Raw genomic sequence first — 27,452 nt, 5'->3', positions numbered from 1 at the left:
TTGCTAGCCAGCTAGTTAATAAAAGTGCACAAAAAGTGCACGATGCTTCTTTTAATGCTTGCTAGAATGCCTGAAAAAAAGATAACTATTTTAAAAATGTAAATTCTTACCACTGTGGTGATGAAATAATGGTTTATTTGCTAGCTAGGAAAATTTAGCTAGTAAGCTAAGTCTGTTTTGTTTATGTGGTGGTGAATAATTAAATAATCAAGCGCTGGGACACATGCACTTGGTTTCAGTATTTTAATGTAAATGATCTGGTCATCCTGATGGTCAGCGTCATGCACACACACACACACACACACACAACATTTGTACATTACACATCTTGAATGTGTTAATTAATTAAAGTGCAAACACCAACTAATGAAATCAACATTCTGTTTTTTTGCGAACAGACAGTCGTCAGCTTCAGGCAGTCGTTAATAATTAAAACCTTTCCTCAAACCCAGACGGACATCTTTATTTACACCCCACCGACCCGATGACATCTGACCTCTGACCTGTGCAAGTGATGCTGGTGCTGCTCTCCTAATGGAAGACTTCTCACAAAATTCACCCCCAATGGCTAAATACCGCAACTGACTCGTTCATCGGACCAAAAAGGTGATGGGCTGTGACCTCAGTGGCAGGTCAGATTCAAGCGTAGTGTGTGTGTGTCTGTGTGTGTGTGTCTGTGTGTGTGTCAGTGGGTGGCTGGGTGGGTTGGTGGGTGTGTCTAAAGGGCAGTCTGTGCTTTTGGCAGGAAGACACACTCCAAACAGAGTGTTTACAATCATTAAAGTTCAGACAGTGAGATCGGACTTTAAAGAACAAGAGATCAGGCAGTGAGAGATAGACACCACGAGGTCTATGTGTCTGATCCCTGACATGTCTGTTCTCTCTGTGTGAAAGATTAGACAGACAGAATACATAAAAAAGAGATCATGGGAATTTCTGTGTATCTAATCTCTCACAGGTTGTCATTTGTAATGATTAGACACTGATCTGAGGATGGTAACAGAGCTCTGATATCCGATCATGGCAAGGTTAGAGCAAGGAATTTAGACCGTGAGCGAAATTAGAGAGGCAAGAAAAAAAAGTTCATGGCCAAATATAGATGAGACATGCGGATCAGAGAGGGAGAGGGAAGATATGTAAATATCTTAGAGTTTGTATCTAGAGATCAGACAGACAGAAGGATTAGATGTATAGAGATTAGAAGCAATGATATCCCAACATCTGTCCTAGTGTCTAAAATATCAGTGATAAATTAGACATAATGTAACAGAGATGGCAGAGTGGAAGGATACACTGGACAAAATGGGATGGGACAGAATAATCTCAGACAGTGACACAAGAGTAATCAGATTAGATCAGATTTTTAAAAGATCACACATGGAAATCATACAAAAAGGCATACAACACGAAAAGATGCATGCGGAAGAATATACTGTTGAGAAATCAAACAGTTATATATTAGAAATTAAGACAATTCAAGTAGAAAAAAGATTGGACAGTAAGATGAGCTAAAGCTGAGAAAAAACAGTGAGAGATTAGGAAAGTCGAACAGGAAATGAGAGATCATATAGCAGTTAGACACATAGATCAGTCAGTGAGATATTAGTTACTAATATGAAGAGACCACATAGTGAAAGATGAGACAACGTGATCAGACAGAGAGGTCAGATCCAGAGATAACAGAATGTAAACAATGACAGTGATTTGTCTGATAACAATACAATGGGATCAGACTGGAGAGATTAGACAGGGTGAGATGAGTTATGGTGGTATGAAACAAAAGTAACCCAAAGATATCAGACAGAGACAGATTAGATACAAAGACAGACGTGATAGTGAAAAGGTCAGATAAGACTTCAGACACAATGCGGATTAGACCTCTTCTTTGAGGATTTAAACAAGGCAGCCTAATGATTTAAAGCCTAACTCAAACATTTGTGATAATGAGGCTTAAAAGTGCAGAAGAGCATTTTAAAAATGCATGAAGAAAATAAAAGTCTAATAAATTAAACACACCCGAGCTCTTACAACATGCAGCTCAAAACATCTGCACAACAGTGACGCACGAATGACTTTCAGAAGTTAACAAGCCGACACATGCTGCATCACGGCTTAAGACTAACATCGTTAACATGCATCGTAGTCATCTGTTTATAATCTAACAGCTCATAAACATCTGACTCCAGTAAGGATTCCCCAGTTTCTCAAAGTCATCTATCCATTTTCTATAGCACTCATCCTGGAGTCTATCTCAGGGGACTCAGGGCACAAGGCAGGGGTCACGTGGGTCAGGGTACCAACCCACCACAGGGTACAACCATATTCAGGCAATACAGACAATTTAGAGATCAGGCATGTCTTTGGACTGGGGGAAGAACCTGGAGAACCCAGAGGAAACCCCCCAAAGAACAGAGACAACACACACACAGAGCTGAAGCCGAAACTGAACCCTCAACCCTGGAGATGTGAGGCAAAAGTGATAACCACTAGAGCCTCCCCTGCCTTTCAAAAGTACTCAGAAAATTCAGTAACACACCTGCATTTCCACTCACCACAGCCCTCTAGGGGGCTAAACCATCAAAATACAATTTTTTTTGATACATTTTTTACCTGTCTTACCTTACGTTCACACCAGGAAGCAAGAAAGTGGCAGGTGACCATTTGTTTCCTGTGGACGTGCAAGCGACTCTGATTTCATCACAACAACTGAGCTTTTCTCAATGCCATGCAAATTAGGTACGACACTAAAGTTTACACAAACAAACAAACGAATCGAATGATTCCGTGGACCAGTCCGATATCACATGTTCAACATTTCTTCGGTTCACTTCCTGCTATTAGTTTCCAACTAACCGTGGTTTAGCTTCAAACGTAACTCTGCATATATAGACATGATGGAAAATAAAGCTTAGTTAGTTAGATTGTTAGTGCCTCTGGTGAGTGTACATAGCTAGTGCGCTGCTAAACTGCCAATAGAACTAGCACAAAGCCTGGCACTTAATACAAATTATACTTCAGTGTAAAATCTAAACAGGCCACGCCCACGACTGACACAAATGATTTGTCGCTTGCTAGATTGAACATAGCTTCAAGCAGCCATCTTGTGAAATGCTACCAAATAAAAACATGCTATGTGCAAACAAACATTTTGGAACGATAAATTTCAAGCACGTTAAATCAAAATGGCAACAATTTGGAGTCCACTGAGATCACAATGAAGCCCATCACCCAAGTACAGGGCATGAGCGTTCACCATTTGAGCCAATTGGAGAGCAGAATCTGAGACTGACGATTGATAGCGATGATCAGAGCAGCACACACACACACATAAACATATTCATACACACACACTCTCTCACACACACACACACACATATTCATACGCACACACACAACAGAAAGAAGCGCATGAAGGTGCTTTTGCATTCATAAATTGACGTGAGGATTGGTACATGGCTTTAAAGCTTAAACTTTCAAACACACATACATACACACAGCATTTTCGTTTCGTGTCCAAGGTATAACACACACACACACACATACACACATACACACACGCTCGGCAGGCTTTGCATAAAATGTCCTGATTTCAAATACAGGATTTCTTTCCTTTTTTTCTTTGTTTCCTTTCTGAGACATTCACAGGATTGCAGATTTCAATCTGCTTTTTCTTGGATGATTTTTTTTCTCCTGTTGAGGTGCGAACTCTGTGAGGTGCTATATATGTGTGTGTGTGTGTGTGTGTGAGTTTGTGATTGTGTTTGTGTGAGTTTGTGAGGGTGTGAGTGAGCAGCTATGAGCCGTCCTGCTCAGTCGAGTCCGGGTTCGGCTGATTCCCTGCGTTCATGCTCGGCGTCCCTGAGTCTTTCCGGCTGCGTTGCTTCTCTTCTAACTCGTGCAGTGACGGTTCCTTGTACATACACACTGCAGGTAAAGAGACCGAGATAGTGTAAGGACGAGACAGCATGAAGAAATCAAACACAGAAGCAAGTGTGTGTGTGTGTGTGTGTGCTCACCCTCAATGGGTCTGGGGACGAAGTGCGAGCAAGGTTTGGTTTTCTTGACACGGTTCCCCTTCATGATGATACCGTCCTTGCTGAGGCCGAGAAACCAGGCACGTCCGCTCTCATGTTGACGATACAGAGTGGACGAGTAGATCACATAGTAATTCTCAAACACACTCTCCTTAAACTTACACTCTGCCGTGAAAAGGTTCTGAGAGTATGTGTGTGCATTAAAGAGACAGAGAGAGAGACAGAGAGAGAGAGAGGAGGGGGGCAGAGCAAGTTAAAAAAATGTGAGTGCATTATTGCAGGTATGAATCACACACACACACATACACACACACACATTCCGTGTTGAGTCACCATCACTCTTTTTCACTGCTGACAGGAAAAAAATAAAAGCTCTCAATCTTAGTAAAGACACTATTTGATTAAAAGTCTATAAATCTTTATATAAACCACACACACACACACACACACACACACATGTTCACACACGTACACCTCTGTATAACTTTATTATCACTTAGAAATTCAGAGATAATTAACACTCTAACACCTCAGAATAACACCAGCTGATCACATACACACAAACACACACACACACACACACTGCTGGCGCGCTTACTGATGTGTAGAGGAATCCCTCAGCGTTCATGCCCACATAAAGTCCTGCCTTCACACCCTGAATGGCCACAACACGTAGACCCACTGGAATCAAATTAAAAAGAGCTGGAGAGACAGACAGACAGACAGACAGACAGAGAGAGAGAGAGAGAGAGAGAGAGAGATCATAAAACCGAATACAATTAACTACTATATCAATTCCGATTGATGGGAATGAAATTTTAGTGAAAGAAATAAAGAAATAAATGTAAGACAAGATCGAAAGAGAAAGAGAGCAAGGGATAAGCGGAGGAGTGTAGAGGGAGGATGAAGGGTACAAGAGATTTCATACAGAATATTTGCGAGGGAATGAGTGTACGAGTGGAGAGAATATTCTGCCACAATGTAGCTCTGTAACACTGTATTTATGTAACACTAGCTCTGTAACACTGTATCTATGTAACACTAGCTCTGTAACACTGTATCTATGTAACACTAGCTCTGTAACATTGTATCTCTGTAACATTGTATCTCTCTAACACTGTATCTATGTAACACTAGCTCTGTAACACTGTATCTATGTAACACTAGCTCTGTAACACTGTATCTATGTAACACTAGCTCTGTAACATTGTATCTCTGTAACATTGTATCTCTCTAACACTGTATCTATGTAACACTAGCTCTGTAACATTATATCTCTGTAACACTGTATGTATGTTACACTGAATCAATGTAAATCTAGCTCTGTAACACTGTATTTATATAACACTAGCTCTGTAACATTATATCTATGTAACACTAGCTCTGTAACACTGTATCTATGTAACACTAGCTCTGTAACATTGTATCTCTGTAACACTGTATCTATGTAACACTAGCTCTTTAACATTGTGTCTATGTAGCACTAGCTCTGTAACATTATATCTCTAACACTGTATCAATGTAAATCTAGCTCTGTAACACTGTATTTATGTAACACTAGCTATGTAACATTGTATCTCTGTAACACTATCTATGTTACACTGTATCTATGTAACACTAGCTTTGTAACACTGTATCTATGTAACACTAGCTCTGTAACATTGTATCTCTGTAACACTGTATCTATGTAACACTAGCTCTGTAACATTGTATCTCTGTAACACTGTATCTATGTAACACTAGCTCTGTAACATTGTATCTCTGTAACACAAGCTCTGTAACATTGTATCTCTGTAACACTGTATCTATGTAACACTAGCTCTGTAACATTATATCTCTAACATTGTATCTATGTTACACTGTATCTATGTAACACTAGCTCTAACACTGTGTCTATGTAGCACTAGCTCTGTAACATTATATCTCTGTAACACTGTATGTATGTTACACTGAATCAATGTAAATCTAGCTCTGTAACACTGTATCTATGTAACACTAGCTATGTAACATTGTATCTCTGTAACACTGTATCTATGTTACACTGTATCTATGTAACACTAGCTCTGTAACATTGTATCTCTGTAACACTGTATCTATGTAACACTAGCTCTGTAACATTGTATCTCTGTAACACTGTATCTATGTAACACTAGCTCTGTAACATTATATCTCTGTAACACTGTGTCTATGTTACACTGTATCTGTGTAACACTAGCTCTGTAACACTGTGTCTATGTAGCACTAGCTCTGTAACATTATATCTCTGTAACACTGTGTCTATGTTACACTGTATCTATGTAACACTAGCTCTAACACTGTGTCTATGTAGCACTAGCTCTGTAACATTATATCTCTGTAACACTGTATGTATGTTACACTGAATCAATGTAAATCTAGCTCTCTAACACTGTATCTATGTAACACTAGCTATGTAACATTGTATCTCTGTAACACTGTATCTATGTAACACTAGCTATGTAACATTGTATCTCTGTAACACTGTATCTATGTTACACTGTATCTATGTAACACTAGCTCTGTAACATTATATCTCTGTAACACTATGTATGTTACACTGAATCAATGTAAATCTAGCTCTGTAACACTGTATCTATGTAACACTAGCTATGTAACATTGTATCTCTGTAACACTGTATCTATGTAACACTAGCTATGTAACATTGTATCTCTGTAACACTGTATCTATGTTACACTGTATCTATGTAACACTAGCTCTGTAACATTATATCTCTGTAACACTGTATGTTACACTGAATCAATGTAAATCTAGCTCTGTAACACTGTATCTATGTAACACTAGCTATGTAACATTGTATCTCTGTAACACTGTATCTATGTTACACTGTATCTATGTAACACTAGCTATGTAACATTGTATCTCTGTAACACTGTATCTATGTTACACTGTATCTATGTAACACTAGCTCTGTAACATTGTATCTCTGTAACACTGTATCTATGTAACACTAGCTCTGTAACATTATATCTCTGTAACACTGTGTCTATGTTACACTGTATCTGTGTAACACTAGCTCTGTAACACTGTGTCTATGTAGCACTAGCTCTGTAACATTATTTCTCTGTAACACTGTATGTATGTTACACTGATTCAATGTAAATCTAGCTCTGTAACACTGTATCTATGTAACACTAGCTCTGTAACATTGTATCTCTGTAACACTGTGTCTATGTTACACTGTATCTATGTAACACTAGCTATGTAACATTGTATCTCTGTAACACTATCTATGTTACACTGTATCTATGTAACACTAGCTTTGTAACACTGTATCTCTGTAACACTGTATCTATGTAACACTAGCTCTGTAACATTGTATCTCTGTAACACAAGCTCTGTAACATTGTATCTCTGTAACACTGTATCTATGTAACACTAGCTCTGTAACATTATATCTCTGTAACACTGTATCTATGTTACACTGTATCTATGTAACACTAGCTCTGTAACATTGTATCTCTGTAACACTAGCTCTGTAACATTGTATCTCTGTAACACTGTATCTATGTAACACTAGCTCTGTAACATTATATCTCTGTAACACTGTATCTATGTTACACTGTATCTATGTAACACTAGCTCTGTAACACTGTGTCTATGTAACACTAGCTATGTAACATTGTATCTCTGTAACACTGTATCTATGTTACACTGTATCTATGTAACACTAGCTCTGTAACATTGTATCTATGTTACACTGTATCTATGTAACACTAGCTCTGTAACATTATATCTCTGTAACACTGTATCTATGTTACACTGTATCTGTGTAACACTAGCTCTGTAACACTGTGTCTATGTAGCACTAGCTCTGTAACATTATATCTCTGTAACACTGTATGTATGTTACACTGTATTTATGTAACACTAGCTATGTAACATTGTATCTTTGTAACACTGTATCTATGTTACACTGTATCTATGTAACACTAGCTCTGTAACATTGTATCTCTATAACACCGTATCTATGTAACACTAGCTCTGTAACATTGTATCTCTGTAACACTATATATATGTTGCACTGTATCTATGTAAGACTAGCTGTGTAACACTGTATCTATGTAAGACTAGCTTTGTAACACTGAATATATGTTATACTGTTGCACTGTAACACTGTAGCTCCGTAACACAAGCTTTCCAACACTGTAGCTCTGTAACACTAGCTCTGCAACACTGTATCTCTGTAACACTATCTTTGCAACCCTGTATCTCTGTTATGCTGTAGCTCTGTAACACTGTAGTTCTGCAACACTGTGGCTCTGTAACACTAGCTCTGTAACACTGTATCTCTGCAACACTGTATCTCTGTTAAACTGTATCTCTGAAACAATGTAGCTCTGTAACACTGTATCTCTGTTAAACTGTATCCCTGCAACAATGTAGCTCTGTAACACTGTATATCTGCAACACTGTATCTCTGCAACACTAGCTCTCTAACACTGTATCTCTGTTACACCGTAGCTCTGTAACACTGTAGCTCTGCAACTCTGTCTGTTCCACCATAGCTCTGCAACACTGTAGCTCTGTTACACTGTATCTCTGCAACACTGTAGCTCTGTAACACTGTATATCTGCAACACTGTATCTCTGCAACACTAGCTCTCTAACACTGTATCTTTGTAACACTGTATCTCTGTTCCACCATAGTTCTGTAACACTATAGCTCTGCAACTCTGTATCTCTGTTACACTGTAGCTCTGCAACACTTTATCTCTGTTACACCGTAGTTCTGTAACAATGTAGCTCTGTAACATTAGCTCTGCCACACTATCTCTGTAACACTGTATCTCTGTTACACTGTATCTCTGCAACACTGTAGCTCTGTAACTCTAGCTCTACAATATTGTAGCTCTGTAACACTGTAGCCCTGTAACACTGTAGCTCTGTAACACTGTATCTCTGTTACACCGTAGTTCTGTAACACTGTTGCTCTATAACACTGTAGCTCTGTAACACTGTATCTCTGTTACACCGTAGTTCTGTAACACTGTTGCTCTATAACACTGTAGTTCTGTAACACTGTATCTCTGTTACACCGTAGTTCTGTAACACTGTTGCTCTATAACACTGTAGTTCTGTAACACTGTTGCTCTGTTACACCGTAGTTCTGTAACACTGTTGCTCTATAACACTGTAGTTCTGTAACACTGTTGCTCTGGTACACCGTAGTTCTGTAACACTGTTGCTCTATAACACTGTAGTTCTGTAACACTGTTGCTCTGTAACACTAGCTCTGTAACACTGTAGCTCTGCAACACTGAATCACTGTAACACTGTTGCACTATAACACTGTAGCTCTGTAACACTAGCTCTGTAACACTGAATCTCTGTCACACTGTTGCACTGTTACACTGTAGGTGTGTAACACTAGCTCTGCAACACTGTATCTGTTACACCGTAGTTCTGTAACACTGCAGCTCTGCAGCACTGTAGCTCTGTCACACTGTTGTGCTGTAACTCTAAAACTTTGTAGCTCCGTAAAACAACAGCTCTTTAACACTGTCTCCCTGTAACACTGTAGTTTCCTGTAGCTCTGTAGCACTGTAACTCTGTAACACTGTAGTTCTGTAGTTCTACTATTGTAGCAGTATAACTATAACTATAGAGCCACAGTTTTGTAGTTTTGTAACACTGTAGTTCTGTAACAGTAGATAAACAAGGCTGTGGTTTCCCTGCTAATTATTCTGAGGTCCTGTTTTGATAACTCCATAACTCTGTAACGTTTCTTGTTATGAAATGTTATGAACATTTCCTGTTATTTTCTGGCAGCAGCTCAGAAATGAATAGCATTGTGGTTTATGTGTCCTCACCATCGATTTTTATCACTTTAGACAAAACAAGTTTAGCCAACTGCTGTCAGAAATAAACAATTCAGTGTTATATGAGAATGCCCAGAGGCTACAGCGTGTCTCTCTCTTTCTCTCTCTCTCTCTCTCTCTCTTTCTCTCGGGTAGGAAGAGCAAGGGATTCTTGGCTGCACTTTACACTGGTGCTCTGATTATCTGCAACAAAATTGCTAAACGCTGTATTGCTGTAGCACAAAAGCAACAAGGCTAAACCTGCAGGCGATGCTAATGTGAATGCACCGATAACGCTACCATGCGTGGGTGCATCCGAATCCCCCGACACACAACTCCGAGGTCCTTCTCTGCCTGATGTGGAGTGTGGAGGTGTTTCTCTCATTGTGCATGTGTTTCAGTACTCCTCCTGCTTGGTGGACAGAGGTCAGGGGTCAGGGGTCAGAGCTGACCTTGACTTGTTGGATGTTCTGGTGACTTTACGAACTTTCAGTGTTCCAGATCTCCAGTTTCCTTTTTGGATCTCAGCTCAGATTTCTTCGCTTGGAGGACACAAAGGGAATTCAAGCAGCCACACACACGCTCACACTCACACTAAGCTCCATGTCTCAATGTCACAGCGCAGAAATAAATGGAATGAGATGACGAAGATGATGACAGTACAGAAGATGCTTGTGTGTGTGTGTGTGTGTGTGTGTGCGTGTGTGTGTGTGTGCGTGTGGACTTACTGTAGTCGCTGTTCTCATCTTTGGTCCCATTAATGGTTCCATCTGGTTTCATCTGCAGGTAAAACCCCTGTTCGCTGAACAGCCTTGTCACAATCCCCTTCAGCTGTGGCTCTGTAACACACACACGCACACACACACATCCAATTCTTCACTGATGTCACACAGCATGTACAAGTATACAGAATAAAGAAGCGAGGCTGTGACTGATTTCTTTCTACCCCAGACTGTAGATTCATGCAGTCACACTCATATCAGGTGATCACGCAGAAAGACACACACCATAACATTTCATCAGTTTCAGGCGGATTATTTACCATCCGTTCTCTTTTCTCCAAAATGCCTTTCTGTCCTTGTTAGAAAACCATAAATGAGACCATGTGATACACTAATCGTTTCAGTGTCAAGCTACTTATAGTCACGAGTGCTCACATCACTGCAATCAAAGTCAAGTGCCAACCGAAATCACCTGGATAAAAGAAAGAAAGAAAGAAAGAAAGAAAGAAAGAAAGAAAGAAAGAAAGAAAGAAAGAAAGAAAGAAAGAAAGAAAGAAAAGAGCTTCCTACTAAATCCCGGTGCAGCTCGATTGCACTGAAAATACACTTCACATCTCTGATTCAGCCCAACTCCAGGAAGTGAATCAAACATGCGATGTGTTATGGGCTGTGGGTGGCATTTTCTGACATGCGAGCTGCAAACTAAGGCAGAGGACAGAGCTGGAGTGCTGCAAAGGTACAATATGTTCTGGATTTCCATGCTGGAAATACAGTTCAGTAAAATACTGGTAATAAATATATCATGTAAAAAAAAAATCAGGTAATCGATTTTATTTTTAAAAAACTGAATCAATGTATGAATGAATGAATTAAACCTAAAATGTTAGCATTATAATTATTTATAATCACTGCGGTCAAGTCTGTGATTAACACATTAATCTGTGCTGGTGTCTGATTCTACTGATCCCCCGGTGTGTTTGCGTTCATCTTACGACCTACACAACCATATCCACTCACCGTATTTTTATTATTTTTTTGTAATGCATAGTAAGGCAACTCATCTTTTCTTTGTCCCACAACATGCCCCTGCTATGTGTGTTGTGGAAACTAATGACATCATCGGCTAAAACACACAAGCAGATTACTGATTCTGAACAAGCGCAGAACCCAGTATGAGTTGTGTTCACATTCACAGGAATCGAGATACAGCTCCAGCTCAACTCACATCACATCACATCACATGACAGCTTCCACATTACTAATTTTTCACCTGTTCATGTAAGATTCCTCCGGTTTCCTCCCACCTCTGAAAAACGTCATTCGGTGGATTGTGCTACAATTCCCCAAGATGTGAATGAGTGTGTGTGTGTCCTGTTATGGACTGGGTGCATTCCCACCTTACTCCCAGTGTTTCCTGAACACACTTCTGCCCTGTGCAGGATAAAACAGTGCGCTGGAAGAGGCAGTGTAAAGTTTTTTTCTTAAATGTAAGTGCGAACACACACACAGTAAATGTGCTGTTAAAGCCTCTCTCTCTCACACACACACACACACACACGAAAAAGTGTGTTTATATGGAGCGCGTATAAACCCCCCCTTCCCCGTGCGTGGACTGACCTGGTTTCCGTGGCGCGGGCCGCTTCTTCCCGCCGCTGCAAAAGCGCACTTTGCTGAAGAGACCGTACAGGCGCCTGCCGCACAGCGCGCGCGCCTCTTTACCGGGACTCGAGCGGCGCGCCGAAGCAGCCCCGCGATCGCTGCCGGACTCGCGCGCCTGTCGTTTCTGACGGATGAGCGAGCTCGCGATAGCCGCGGCCATGTATCGCTCGCGCGCGGACAACGAGGCGACGGTGCACACAGAAGCGGCTCCGGTCACGGTTGCATGCGCGCGAAGAGTGCATGGAGCTCCGGTGGAGCGCTCCGGATCATCACAGAGTACCCACGCGTGCTGATTGATTAATCGCGCTCACGTGTTGATTAATGCGTTACAGCGAGCTGTTAACCGACCGCGAGCTCGCTAAAGAGCGCGAGACCGCTCATAAATCCCAGCGCACAGTTTAGAGCGCGAGCCCGGTGACGGAGTGCGCGTGCTGCTCTCTCCCTCCCGCATGCATGTTGTTAACGGCTCACACAGTCAGCTAAACCTGGAGAACCGGAGGAGTGAGAGACAGCAGAAGAGTGAGACAGGCAGGGAGGGTGTGTGTGTGTGTGTGCGCGCGCGTGAAACACAGAGAAAACAGGAGATGTGCAAAGCTTAGAGAAGAAACTGAACAGCCAGCATCTTCATCTGAAGGTAATAGTCATGTGAAACACAAACACACCTTTCATTGACGTCATTTTAAAAGCACTCCTACGCTACACGCAAATCTAACCCTAAACTTTATCTCAGTAACTGACAAAAAATTATTTATTTATTGCAATAAAAAAACAGCCAAATGTCCACACAAACTCAAAACTGTCAGAAATTCCTATCCTTGTGGGGAAATTTTCTCCAACATGAGCCATGAACCCAAGCTCACACACACACGCACGCAGAGCTACAATCCTCACGTGAGTCATGACGTCACTTGCGTGGCGTTCAACTTCAAAAGGTGCACTGAACTGACATGCATTCCATCCTCCAGCTGAAAATGTCCAAATCTCGTTCACTACTTAGTGCACCACTCTTAGTGATGAATGTTTCTTTCACAGCCATGTCTGAAAATATCCTGCAGACATTTTAAACACCTCAAGCTGAGTGACTGTCGAATACACTTCACGCACCCTGGCATTTACAGGAGACACTATGTGGCTTGGGATGCTCCCTGGCTGAAATGATGGCTGTTTATGTGACCTATATAGTGGATGTACGATTTGGGACACATCCTCACATCACCCTGTGCTGCTGCTGCTTCTGATCTACTGTATAAGCAGACACTTAACTCGCTTAACAGTCCCTGTTTGTGATTTAGCCCCTTTCCTTTAAGTGTGTAAGTGTATTGGTGGTGAGTTGAAAGCGCCCTCTATGTGTGTGTTTCTGTAACTGAGTGTGTGTGTGTGTGTGTGTGTGAGACAGAGAGAGAGAGAGAGAGAGAGAGAGAGAATAACACAAAGTGCTGCAAGATCGTTTCTGTTCTGTCTTTATTAAAGAGGCCAGTCAGTGTGACCCACATACACTCATCAGAACACACTGATTATCACACACACACACACACACACTTTCATATGTACAACTGAGAACAGAAGCCAGCAGGATGAAACCTGTCTAATGTGTGTTTGAACCACACCGGAGCTAAAGCATGGCCACCCCGCTTGCCACCCCACTTCCATACGAATAGAAATCATGTTCCTGAAAAATCTGTTTTCAGGCTACCAGAAAAAAATATCCTCCATTTTGGGACGCATATCATGTAACGCTTGACTCGATGTTGCGTTTGCATTGCAGAGCTGTCACTGGAGGTGAGCGGGACGGAAACAGCAGCCAAACACAACACGGTGATCAGCGAAATACGTCGTGAGAGGACAGTGTTGCCAGGCAACAAGGAAACTTGGATATGTTGTAAGTATGTTAACAACCAAGTTTCAGGTAGCTGGTGTGTAACCGATACGTCTTGCGTATACCGACAGATGGACGACAGAAAGATCTGGAACAGTTAAACGTTTAGTGAAGGCTTTATGAAGCTGACACTGAAACTGACAGAAAAGTACATCACAGTGATGATTATTCAGGTCTTTTAATCCAGGTGGAACGATGGAGCGATAAAGTATAATCACAAATTACATACTGTATCGTCAGAGTTGATGTTATGTTTTAATTGTGTTTATTTTTCTCTCTGGAGGACAAATACAAAGTTTATGAAAAACTTTTTAAAATACTTAGAAACTCTAGGAATCTGCCATTCCTTCATTTCTCCATATACAGCATTCTAGCTTCACTGCTGGTGTAGATGCAGATGTGTGTGTGTGTGTGTGTGTGAGAGAGAGAGAGAGAGAGAGAGAGAGAAGACGATCACACAGGACAGATCAGCACTGTCATTCCTCTGACCCCTGATGCTGCAGATTGGAAATCGATCAGAAATCTTCGCTCAAACACACACTCACACACACCAGCGAAATCAATGGTTGTGGTATGAATTAATCTGGACCTCTGCCAGTAACTGTGCATACACACATCTTTGAGAAGACAGCAAGCTGCCTTGTGATAGAGAGATGAGCAGTGATGGATGAAAAAAAAGAGCCAAAAGCGTGCGTATGTGTTAGATAGAGCGGTGCTGCCATCTAGTGGACACTACAGACACTCTTTAGAACTTGAATACAGCTGTAGATTTGATGTAGTAATTTATTCTTGTAGTTCACCCTAAATCCTACACAATGCACCTTCCTGGGTTATATTATTGCTCTGAAAATGAAGCGAAGAAGAAACACGAACATGTTAAAGCGACAGAACTTTCGATCAGTTTCCTGGTCAGTGGATAAGGAATCAATCCCAATGACACTGGGGGCAAGTCAGGAGCACATATATACACACACCGAGGGGCAATTTATCAGAGGCCGCTAATCTAAGGGTGGAAGGAAGCTGAAGATCAGGATCCAACTGGAAACCTGGGAGGTGTGTAAAAATAAATATGACCACACGGTGCCAGCAGAGAGCCAGACATTTATTCATTTATATGAGGCGTGCGCACAGAAGTGAAGGTATGCTGCAGTCTCAGTGTCCAAGGGTGCCATAAAACAGAGAGCAGGAGAGAGAGAGAGAGCGAGAGAGAGGGAGGGAACTGTGTGAGGAGAATGAGAATGATATATTTATTAGTGTATTTTTATACAGGGTTGAGTCTCAATTACTGCCAGAATCAGCAGCTCTCTCTTTCTTCTCTCTCTCTCTCTCTCTCTCTCTCTCACATACACACACCTTCCTTACACTCCACTTTGATCAGCAAGCCAAGTCAAGCTACACATTAAATCCAGAGCAGAGCACGGCAGCCATGTTGTTGCCCACGTCATAAAAATGCCCCGACATCAGATACATCACTACTTAATCCTCACTCTATACATCCAAAGACTACATCCCAAATGCTAATCAGTGCGCATATTAGAACATCAGGCATTTTACAGCTCCATGTGCCCAATGCAATATTTTGTTCCTGAGCCAAGCTCGGGAAACGTATGAATAATAGACGAGCGAGAGTGATTTCATCCTGCCACAGAGGAAGCGTCTAGTAAACATCTTCACTTCACTTCACAATGTCCACTGCGTGATCTCGGAACATATCGAGCCGTTCAGCAGCCTGCTCTGGTTGAAACAACAAGCTTTTTAATAGAACTTAAAGCAAATAAATAAACACAGTAAAGCGGAGAGATTCTTCTGAGGTCAAATTACTTACTGAATAAATGAAGAATTGAAGCATTAATGAAAAATCAAGTCCTGTATTGGGGATGTAGCTGAACATGAACTGAACAGTTCTACAAATACAGAGAAGAGCTCAGAGAACCCGGGGTGTATGTCTGTGGAGGACGGGATGGGAGGAAGGACGTCAGCGGGCTCACTTTTATTTTCAGAGGCAAAAAAAACAACAGCAAAAAAGAAAATAAAAAAAACACAATCCAAAAGGGGCTGTCACTAGCTGGCGGTTTTTCCCTTGCTCAAGGTCAAGCTCATGCTTTGTACTTGTGTGTGTGTGTGTGTCCACACACCCTCAATCTCTGTTTCTCACCTCTGGTTCAAGCCGCTGAAATCACAAAGAAACACATCTAAGCTCACTGACTGTAATAAGACACAGTGAGAATGTTACCTGCCGGTGTAATCCCACCTCCTGACACAAAACCACGAACTTTTCCTATGAACCTATGAACTTTTCAGATCTTTTCAGACTAAAAAAAATTCTGATAAACATATAAACCCTAAACAAGATTACTCTGATTTGCAAAAAAAAAGATCTTTAGTACAGGAAAGCTTAGATGGTACAGAATAGAAAGCTTGCCAGAAAGTTCCAGAATGATTCAGAAAGTTCCAGGAGCTGATTCATGTTCATATGTTCTGCAGTGATATGCTTCTGAAAATGACTATTTGTTTTTGTCATTTGCAAAAGTATATTTTTATATATCAGGCATAACATTATGAGCACCCACAGGTGAAGTGAATAAGACTGATCATCTCCTCATCATGGCACCTGTTAGTGGGTGGGATATATTAGGCAGCAAGTGAACATTTTGTCCTCAAAGTTGGTGTGTTAGAAGCAGGAAAAATGGACAAGCATAAAGATTTGAGCGAGTTTGACAAGGGCCAAATTGTGATCGCTAGATGACTGGATCAGAGCATCTCCAAAACGTGTTCCCCAGTAGAGCTGCAGAAATTGGCCTGGTCTGAAGAATCATGTTTTCTTTTACATCACGTGGATGGTGTGTGTGCATGGCTTACCTGGGGAACACATGGCACCAGGATGCACTATGGGAAGAAGGTAAGCCGGCAGAGGCAGTGTCATGCTTTGGGCAATGTTCTGCTGGGAAACCTTGGGTCCTGCCATCCATGTGGACACATACCACCTACTTTGACACGTACCACCTACTTAAGCATTGTTACAGACCATGTACACTTTCATAGAAACAGTATTCCCTGATGGCTGTGGCCTCTTTCAGCAGGATAATACACCGTGCCACAAAGCAAAAATGGTTCAGGAATGGTTTGATGAGCACAACAACCAGTTTGAGGTGTTAACTTGGCCTCCAAATTCCCCAGATCTCAATCCAATCCAGCATCTGTGGGATGTGCTGAACAAACAAGTCCGATCCATAGAGGCCCCACCTCGCAACTTGCAGGACTTAAAGGATCTGCTGCTACCATCTTGGTGCCAGATACCACAGCACACCTTCAGGGATCTAGTGGAGTCCATGCCTCGACAGGTCATGGCTGTTTTGGCAGCAAAAGGGGGACCAACACAATATTGTTGACAGGTGGTCATAATGTTATGGCTGATCAGTGTAAATTAATAATGACTTCTTATTCCCAGGATGCTTTTCTTCAGTGCTTTTCTTCTAGACCACGCCCGCTTACAGACATAATCATACAAATATTTTAAGCATCATAAAGATACAGATTACGAAAAGGTGTCTAAGGTCAACTCCTGAAATTTGCATATTCCTGTCATCAGCAGGTCAAACAACATTTAGGAAAACAACTTTACTACCAGATTTTAAAGAGTTCTACTTTTAATATGAGTCCAGGATCATTTACCTCACTCTTTGTCTCATCACCTGAGGTAAAAATTACTAAACACAAGCATGATTTTCATTTCTCTTCACTCTGCTAAGCTCAGTTTAACCTCCTGACATTTTTCTTTTCTAGAAACTTCCATGCCTGTTTCCACATAACCACAATTACACAATCCTTTCAGGTTTTCTTGACATTTCTGAAAACACTAAAAAGCCTCAGTCCTTCTTTCTCACCAAAACTAACTACAAGCTAATGCTAACTCGCATGTTGAAGCATCCCACAGTCTCCTTACTCCAAAATGTCTTCCTCATGCATACTGTTTCACAGACTAAATTCACCCACATGGTTAATTTGCTAACACTGAGGTCACATGTTCGCCGCTCGTGTCAGATTGAAATGAAGTGAAAATGATTATTAGTTGATGTGTGTTTATGCTTGCTAAAGTACTTAGCGGTACAAGATGCTACTGTCATCATACAGTTCTGCTAAAAGTGTCCACTGAATAAATAAATGGAAATGGAAATAGCTAGCTAACATCTTCATGATATAAAGAATTAAATATAGCACTTTATGCTAATAACTAAATAACTAAATAGTGATATAGTTAGCTACAAAACACATCAAAATATAAAATACTGAATGCACAAATATTAATAAATATAGCTAGCTGATTAGCAGCACATTGCACTAGGAACAAAATAGCTAGCTAGTTAGAGAGTTAGCTACAAACACATAAACATATAAAATATTGAATGCACTAAATGCATTAATAAATATAGCTAGTTGATTAGCAGCACATTGCACTAGTAATTAAATGGCTAGCTAGCATGATAGTTCACTACAAACACTTGATAATCAAAATCAAATGAAAAAAGTATTAAATATAACTAGCTGATTATGCTAGTTACCTAGTTAGCATGAGAGTTAGTTACAAACACTTTATAATAAAATATTGAATGAAAAACAATATTATATACAACTAGCTTATTTGCAACATGTTCAACTACTAGCTGGTGTGATAGTTCATAATAATATTTTCTTTCATATGCCATAGATAACTGTTAAGTTAGCAAAAAAGTGTGTGTGTGTGTGTGTGTGTCTGACCAGATTCAGATGTGTCACTCTTCTTCTTTGTGCCCTCCTCTTCATCTTCTTCCTCTACCTTGTCACGAGACAGAAGGCGTCGGAACGCACCAAGAAACCGCGTCATCCTCGAACACACGCCACTGTTCTGTGTGTGTGTGTGTATGTGTGTTTGTGTGTGTGTGTATGTGTGTGTCCTTGACTTGCCTGCAAGACGCAATGGTCTCCACTACTGTATATAGACAGTGTGTCTGGGTGAGTGTGTAACCGAGATGTGTCTTGCGTTAGAGCGGCTATTATTAACACTGTTTACATGGAAAAATTGCTGCACAAGGAAATTCCTGAGACTGCTTAACACACACACACACACACTGTGAGGATGGGACAGTGACACTATCTCTGACAGAAACTCCTTCTCGGCTGATTGAAAAGCAGGAACTAGGAGAAATGACCCTTTTCACCTCTCGGCAGCCTTCAACATAGAACATTGAATCTCCAGCTTCTCCAGTCCTCCATCCTCATGATCCTTGGAATTAGTTGTACAGCATGGTGGTGGTATGTTTCTTACCTAGACAGATGGTCATATCAGGTGACATGGAGAAATCCACCTCCACCCAATGCAGACTTCTTACTGGTGTCCCACAAGGCTCAATGCTTGGTCCTTTCTTGTTGTCTCTTCTATTGTATTTTCTTTCACTGCTATGCTTATGATATTCATTCTCTCTTTCTGTTTATCCACAGATACTCATCATGGATCCATACCATGCTCATTATAGCATACCATCATCCCATTTACCATTCCACCCATCATCCTGGATGGCAGGTCATCCCCTGAAACTAAATCCCAGCAAGGCTGGGCTGGTGTCTTTTGCTGTAGATACATCCCCAGGTAAAGATCTCATAATCTTAAGAATCTTATTGATATCCTGACTGATCTGTGCATCCTGCTTTCCTGTACACCAGGAGGAGGATCCAACATTTCTCTCCACAGAGGCCACTCTGGTGTTTCTCTTCAAATTCCTTGCCATCTGGCAGGTCTTTCCCTGCACATCACCATACTCTTATAGCTGATTCAGAATGCAGCTACACAGCTTGTTTTCATTCTCCAACATCACCCCATGTCTGTCCTCCCTGCACTAGCTTCCTGCAGTTGCCTGATGGCTTAGCTTCAAAGCCATTAGAAGGCACTCACTATACCCTGCTTTCACCACTTTCCCTTCAAGCCACTTGCACAAATTGACCCCCCATCCCTCCAGAGACATGCATCAAGACATGCATCTTATCTGTACTTGCACTCAGTTGGTGGAATTACCTTCCCCTGGCTGCGTGAAAAGCTGAATCAATGGCTGTCTTCCCATGAAGCCTGAAGACCCACCTCTTCACTAAACATTGAGCGCTAAAAAAACCTCGACTTGTACGGTTTTTGTTGCTGTACAAACTCACTGTACTAACAAGGTTTAAGCTGAATAATACTCTTAGACTTTGATCTGTTTGTGCTATGATTTGATGAAGTCATAATAGATGATGATGTTTTTTATGCTGTAGATGTAAATGGAACCATTTTCAGTGGTTGCTTTCACCTCCAGGGTAAATGTAATTATCCAGTTGCCCCCCAACTCATAGGATTTGCAGGAACCAAGCCACCTCCTACAGCTAGTCTCGGGTTCTGTATCACGGTGCGCTTCTCAGCCCATACGCCGGCTTCATTTCTCCGGTTTTTCATGCAAACCGTGCTCTTTCAGACTAAACTGCCCAAGTGAAAGTCTCCTCAGAGGAAGAGAAGTCAGCCTTAAGTTCCTCCATCTCGGTATTTGAGTTTGGAAATCTGCTTCACTGCAGTACAGTATGGCTCATAAAGGTTAAATTTTATTATTTATTTATTTATAATTTTATTAACAGCATCTCCTCTGCATGATAGACATTTCTTTGTAAACACACACAGAGTCATCTCTTCTACTGCTGATGAACCCGTGTTAGCGCATCTGGTATATGACTGTAACTGCATGTCCTCTGTGACTTTCTTGATCCAGAATTATTTCAATACATTTTTTTATTTACCAAAGGCATTTAAAATAAAATCTATAATGTAAAATAATTATGGAAGATTCTGTATTTTGCTAAAAAAATATATATATATATGTATATGTAGATTTTTGGGACTGGATGTCTGCCAAATTCCATAAATGTAAATATAAATGCAAATAAACGCCATAATATCCATGTGAGTGACGTATGTATGGGTTTTCTGTGTGTATTATGTAGAAGTCTGGCTTCATAATAATGCTGGCGACACAATGATGAAGTGTGTGTCGTTACCTTGAAGATGTTTTTTATCTCAATTACAATGGAAATGTTTTCAAGCTGCAGCTGCAGGAGAAATGACCTGGATCTGTAAGTTCTCTATAATTCCTGAATGCGCATACTTGAGCACTATCGTGATATTATTTAAACACTTCCTCTGAATTCTTTGGCTGTGTTTAATGGGGTACTGTGAAAACCTTTATGGTTAAGATCTTGTCTGATTTTTTTTTGGCATTGTGTAGTGAAGATGTCTGTCTGTGATTGGAAACAGTGCTTGACTATGCTTGTGAAGATGCTCTGAACACATTAGATAAATAAATGTATTGTCGATTTCTCGATGCTGATTGGTCAGAATGTGTTGATTCGTTTTCTAGGTGAAAGTAGTTCCGGCTATAATTATGTTAATTTGCTCACTCCCTTTCTACCAACTTGCACATGGACCGATATGGCACATAATGTTTACAAGGATTAAATTATTTACAATTTTTCTAAGGATGTCCAGTGTAGAGACAACATTAGATGTGGCTCGAAATGTCTAAAACAAAACTATTTTTGTCTATTAAATAAAAATTTGTTAGAATCTGAATCTTTTATTTGAGTCGATGATTTATTGTATCTTCTGACTTTTAATTTTTGTTATTATTCTCTTCACCATCACCAGGGAACATCAGACCAAGTGATGCAATTCATCTAGTCAGATGTAGGCTGCTTATCTTCCTACGTTATAAATGACAGCGTCAGCTCTGATTGTTTCACTGAGCCAAACGAATTCCATCACTTTGCAAATTATTTTTATTTCCTCACTTCCAGCACATGGCCAGGATATGACCTGAGTAATCACGCCAGACTCAGGCTTAGATTTGAAACAGGAGCTGGGCCAACAGAATTAGCACAGGATGTAGATATAGTTAGTTGTTCACCATCTGGATCCTGAGTTTATTAAAATGAGATCAAACAAGCAAAATGTGAAGGTGGAGAAAAGTGAAGCAGCTGTTTTAATGCTCTAAACATCTGGAAAACATTACAGATAAACAGTCTCCATACTCCATTTTACCACCAATAATTATTTTTTTAATTATATTTTTTAGACAACATTTACGTTATATAATCTTTTTGTATGTGTCATTCCTGGCCTATTATATTATTTATTTATTATATAAATATATTTATATTTAATATTGGTAGCATTTTCTATTTTATTGTCAGCTATTATTTGTTGCATTTATAGTTATGCTTAAATTGTTTACTTTATATTTCATATTAAACTTGGTATTATTATTATTATTAATGAAATGAAATGAAACAGCCTTTATTTGTCACATATACATTACAGCACAGTGAAATTCTTTCTTCGCATATCCCATCCTTGGAGGTTGGGGTCAGAGCGCAGGGTCAGCCATGATACGGCGCCCCTGGAGCAGAGAGGGTTAAGGGCCTTGCTCAAGGGCCCAACAGTGGCAACTTGGCGGTGCTGGGGCTTGAACCCCTGATCTTCCAGTCAACGACCGAGAGCCTTAACCACTTGAGCCACCACTGCCCACTTATTATTATTATTATTATTATTATTAATATTATTATTAAAATAATATTATTATATTATTATAATATAATAATAATTATAATTATTATTAATAAAATATTATTATTAATATTATTATATTATTATTATTATTATTATTATTATTATTAATATTATTATTATTATTAATATCATCATTACTGTGCATAGCAACAGTGAGTGACTTCATGTTTAAATCCCTTGTATGCATGCTTTTTATTGTTAACTGCTCAGAGGAATGTGAGGAGGAGCTGCTGCAGGTCTAAAGCATCTCAGTGCTAATGGATCCTTCTCCTTCCAGCTGCGTATAAAAAAATGCACAGCCCTGATCCAGATCACATCCAGGGTGTAAGGATAATGAGGGTTTGTCCCATGGACACTGCTCCTGTCTTGCACTCAGCCACCAGGACTCATCAAGCTTGCAGTCACTTCCTCTAAAATGAAACTCCTTTTAACAGAACCCTGACGTAGTCTAGTAGCGCGACTGAACATCGTCTACAACAGCCAGAGCTTGGCATCTCTTCTGCGTGTGTTTGGGTTTCTTTGGGCGAGATGTTCGACTGTTTGAAACGTAAAGCCAGAATCAATAACCACAGAAGTGTTAACACACTGTCCACACAACTCAGGTTACACAAACACTGCACAGAGGGTAAAGCAGGTTAAACCCATCATTTAGCGGTTAGCATTGTGGTTTAAAGAGTAGTGTTTAGCAGGTCAGGGATATGGTTAGATATCAAAGTAGCAATTAAGGGATTAGAGTAAGTGGTTATGGATTAAGTTTAAGGTTATTTAGATGAGCAATCAAAAGGTATATGAAATGCTATCTGATAGACATGTTGGAGACTTTTTAAAAAACACCATTTGAAAGTGGTGGATCATTTAAGACTTATCAGAAGGTTGGGGTTCAAACCCCAGCACCACCAAGCTGCCACTGTTGGACCCTTGACCAAAGCCATAACTCTATCTGCCACACAGCTTCTGTATCATGGCTCACCCTGCCCTCTGACGCCAGCTGACCCATGCGTTTCATCCTGAGAACATCGTCTCTGCAGTAAAGCATGGTGGCGGTAGCATCGCATATTTTGAGTGCCCTCTTGGTTGCTTCTCTAACTTTTTCCTGTATTAATTTTGGCATCTCACTAGGAATACTCCTCTTTTAATAATCCCCCATAATCATTTATTTCAATATGGCATCTCTGACAGCTGTGACATCTTGCTGTGAGCTGAAGCTCTGTGCAAATCTGATCATGTGACGAGGATAAGGTTATCAGAAGGAAATGTACATTTCCCTAGAAATGTCTGAAGACAATGGAGAAAACTCTGATGACTAAAAGCTTTAAACACACCTTGATGTTTTGACGTTGATGTTTCTCAGGTGTGGGATTTTGTAAAAAGGCGTAACCTGTTTATGTAAAGAAATGATGATATGTGCAACATGGGAATTAAAAGTAAAGCTGTACACCAGCTGTGGCTGTCACTGTAACAAATGGCAGGAGAGTGCGGCTCGGCTTGTATGCTTTCTTTTTTTTTTCCCTAATGAGGAAGGTGATAAAAAGCTGTTTTTAGCCCATCATCATTCTTGTCTTCAGACCCTGCTCACTTCAGGACTGGGACCCGAAAGGGTTTGTAGGAATGAGCACTTTTTAATCTCACTTAGTTTGGTTATGGTGTCTGTTTGCAGTTCACACACACTCTCTCACACATATCTAAATGGGCTGGGTGTAGAGCTTCAAAGTCTACAAGCTCCAGCATCGGAACACCTGCGTTTCAGCCTCGTACACACACACACACACACACACACACATACAGAATGTAAATCTTGATTTTGCGCATTTATTCAAATGGCTTCTGTGCCTGTACATAACTCCATCCGCAGTCTACAATATCCTTCACTATCAAGGACATTTTGTGTCACTGTTGACAGGAGACTTGTTTTGGATCCTAACAGCATCCTAAAACGTTTTTTTTCTAGCTGTTGGTTCTCCAGTGAAAAAGACCACCATGTCCACTCCGTGACGTGGCATCTTTATTCTTCTCTGTGAAACAGAATTTTGGATTGCAAGGCAGCATGGTAGCTTAGTGGTTAGCACTGTTGCTTCACAGCAAGGAGGTCCTGTGTTTGAATCCCAGGTTCAAACAGGCAGGGGCCTTTCTGTGTGGAGTTTGCATGTTCTCCCCGTGCCCACATGGATTAACTCCGGGTACTCTGGTTTCCTCCCACAGTCCAAAAACATGTATGTTAGGTTGATTGGTAATTCTAAATTGCCTGTGTGTGTGTGGTTGTCTGTCTTTAAGTGTGGCCCTGTGATGGACTGGTGACCTGTCCAGGGTGTACCCCTGCCTTTCGCCCAATGTGTGCTGGGATAGGTTCCAGCACATCCCCTTAACCCTAATTAGGAATAAAGCGGGCATAGAAAATGGATGGATGGATGGAACAAGACCTGATTGGAAAATGATAGAAAAATTAATCATACCCTACAATATTGCTGAATAACCATCTGGTTGTGTTTGTTTTCAGTGATATTTTCTCACCAGTGCTGCTTTACTTTGGAATTTTAGGGAATTTTAGGACAGAAGTAACCCCACTGCACACAGGCAGAATGAGCACCTAAACGCCAGGCTGAACTCTACACACTTTCAGCTAGGCACAAGATGGCCGCTGCACATCATCCTGCTGTCATTTGGCGCAACTAAACTAAACAAAACTTTTTTTTAATATTATATTAGTAGAAAAAGCCCCCTTTGTAGGCTGCAAACCTACCGAAAGGGCTGTTTTGCTAGAAAATACTTTTGAATATAAGGATTTTGACAGCAGTTCATGATAACAATCACGACGATGGCAGAAAGAGACAGAGTTTATCTGTGTGTTTAACATCACTGAGGGTGAATCACAACATTACAGACTTGGAAACCAAATGTTGATGTATAAGATCTGATGTGCCTTCCAGTAGAAATGTCCAGGTGAATATGTGACCAGTGGTGCTACAGGTTTAAACCAGGATTTACCTGAGCTCAGGATCAGAACCTGGCATTTTGAAGCTGTCCATTGGCCTTCAGGTAGCAATGCTACAACACTGCACCAGCAGCAGGTATTTATCTGGATATATAAAACCTACGCAACAGACAGATTTGGTGTCACAGAGTACACACAGAGTAGCAGACACACTGCCTCATTAGCTCCAGTTATCTTTCAGTGGTTATCAAAGTTGCAGGGTTTTTGAAGATTACCACTACGCCACACTGCACCAAACGCTCCTCTGAATTCCAAATGAAAAACATCAATTTTCCACACTGAAGTGCACAAGTGCCCCAGTGCTATAACTTCTGATTCTACTGATACCTCAAACGTGACTTTGTTTGTAAAAGCTTGGATTGTAAAATTGGCATCAATAACAATTGCACAACAACACAGAGGGTGTAGAACAACACATGTCCGGCATGAGGACGCCGAGTCTCTGTGTTAATGTAGCCTTGTGTGTGTGTGTGTGTGTGTGTGTGTGTGCATCTGCATTGCATGCACACTCTCATACACCTGCACAAGGCACACACCAAATTACAGGGTCTTGGAGGCCTAGTGTGTGTAGTTTTACACACACACACACACACACAATACAAACAGAGCTTCAGGTGCAATAGCTATCCTGAGAAATATTCTCTCTCTCTCTTTCTCTCTCATACACACACACTCAGGACATTGGGGTGCAGTACAGTGAGTGTGTGCTGCTACACATCCTGCATGCTAATCACCAACACACACACACACCACTTAAGCCTGTCTCTGTGTAGAAAAAAAGAATGTTCATAAGCACACAGATCCAGACACAACACACCCATACACACACACCATGGTGTTAACAGTCAGCATTTCTGCAGTGTGTTGCACTTTGGGTGTGTGTGTGTGTTTAATGTGAGAACGCCGCGAACCCCTCATCGGCGAGTGCCGCAGTCTGTACATACACACACACGCGCACACACACAGCAGCTCGAGCCCCACATCATGCACCGCCCTGCCACGCGCCACCCCGCGCGCCTCACTCATGCCCCTATAACCCCCAACACACACACACAGATACACACACAAACACAGACATATATCACATCTCTCTTTCTCACCTGCAGTTTTGTCCTTGTTCTCCATCTCACGCGCTGCTCTCCTGTCTCTCTCCCTGTCGGTCACGGAGGAGGAGGAGGATACTGATGAAGATGATGAAGACGCGGCGACGGGCGGCTCCCTCTCTCGTCTTCTCCTCGCGAGGATGCTCTCATGCGCGCGCGAGGCTCACGGCTGAGGCGGAGTCACGTGGATGTGTTTTATTTTCTGTCGTTGGAGCCGCTAATTCCGTTTCTGTCTGCAGGCGCGTGCGTTGCGTTACCTGCGCGCGCGCGTGTGTGTGCGTGTGCCTGTGTGTGTGCGCGCGCGCGCGTGTGTCCAAGCGCCGTTACAGCGGGAGCGGTGCTGCTGCAGACGCGGCCATTACGTCACGAGTTTGCTATCGTCATCCAAAACAAAAAATGGAGCATCACTCCATCCTGCTCTCTCTCTCTCTGACTTTTCTTGATTCCGTTTCCTTTTCTTTCTCTCTTTTGTTCTTTTTCTCGCTCCGTCTGCCTTTCTCGTCATATCTATACACACAGTGCATAAGTTTTCACCCCCTGGAACTTTTCCACATTCTGCAGTCTTATAAGCTGAAAGTGAAATGGGATTATGTCTCATGGATCTACACATGATA

The 27,452-nt window shown here is 41.1% G+C and overlaps 1 protein-coding gene across 3 annotated transcripts; it reads right to left on the bottom strand.

Moving 5' to 3' along the window:
- Positions 1 to 229: 229 nt before the first annotated feature.
- On the bottom strand, positions 230 to 27,131 carry fgf12b (fibroblast growth factor 12b). Of its 3 annotated transcripts, none has more exons than XM_058414436.1 (5): positions 26,836 to 27,131; positions 10,601 to 10,711; positions 4,633 to 4,736; positions 4,017 to 4,215; positions 230 to 3,924 (listed from the first exon to the last, which is right to left on the bottom strand). In XM_058414436.1, the coding sequence occupies exons 1-5, from the start codon at positions 26,858 to 26,860 to the stop codon at positions 3,794 to 3,796; spliced, it is 570 nt and encodes a 189-aa protein (XP_058270419.1). In that variant the 5' UTR covers positions 26,861 to 27,131; the 3' UTR covers positions 230 to 3,793. The 3 variants fall into 3 exon arrangements, with proteins under 3 accessions (XP_058270419.1, XP_058270418.1, XP_058270417.1); XM_058414435.1 differs by lacking the exon at positions 26,836 to 27,131 and adding an exon at positions 18,885 to 19,070; XM_058414434.1 differs by lacking the exon at positions 26,836 to 27,131 and adding an exon at positions 12,212 to 12,853.
- Positions 27,132 to 27,452: the final 321 nt, after the last annotated feature.

This window comes from Hemibagrus wyckioides, linkage group LG17, assembly GCF_019097595.1.
Source record: "Hemibagrus wyckioides isolate EC202008001 linkage group LG17, SWU_Hwy_1.0, whole genome shotgun sequence".
Lineage (NCBI taxonomy): Eukaryota > Metazoa > Chordata > Actinopteri > Siluriformes > Bagridae > Hemibagrus > Hemibagrus wyckioides.
Note: the sequence above shows the minus strand (reverse complement) of the source record. Positions and strands in the feature narration are given on the sequence as shown.

Bases quoted from the DNA above. Each gene is read 5' to 3' on its own strand.
- fgf12b (XM_058414434.1), bottom strand. From the start codon at position 12,413: ATGGCCGCGGCTATCGCGAGCTCGCTCATCCGTCAGAAACGACAGGCG. The intron at 4,737-10,600 runs GTAAGTCCACAC...CTGTCTCTCCAG, and splicing joins AGATGAGAACAGCGACTACA to CTCTTTTTAATTTGATTCCA. The intron at 4,216-4,632 runs GTAAGCGCGCCA...ACATACTCTCAG, and splicing joins AGGGATTCCTCTACACATCA to AACCTTTTCACGGCAGAGTG.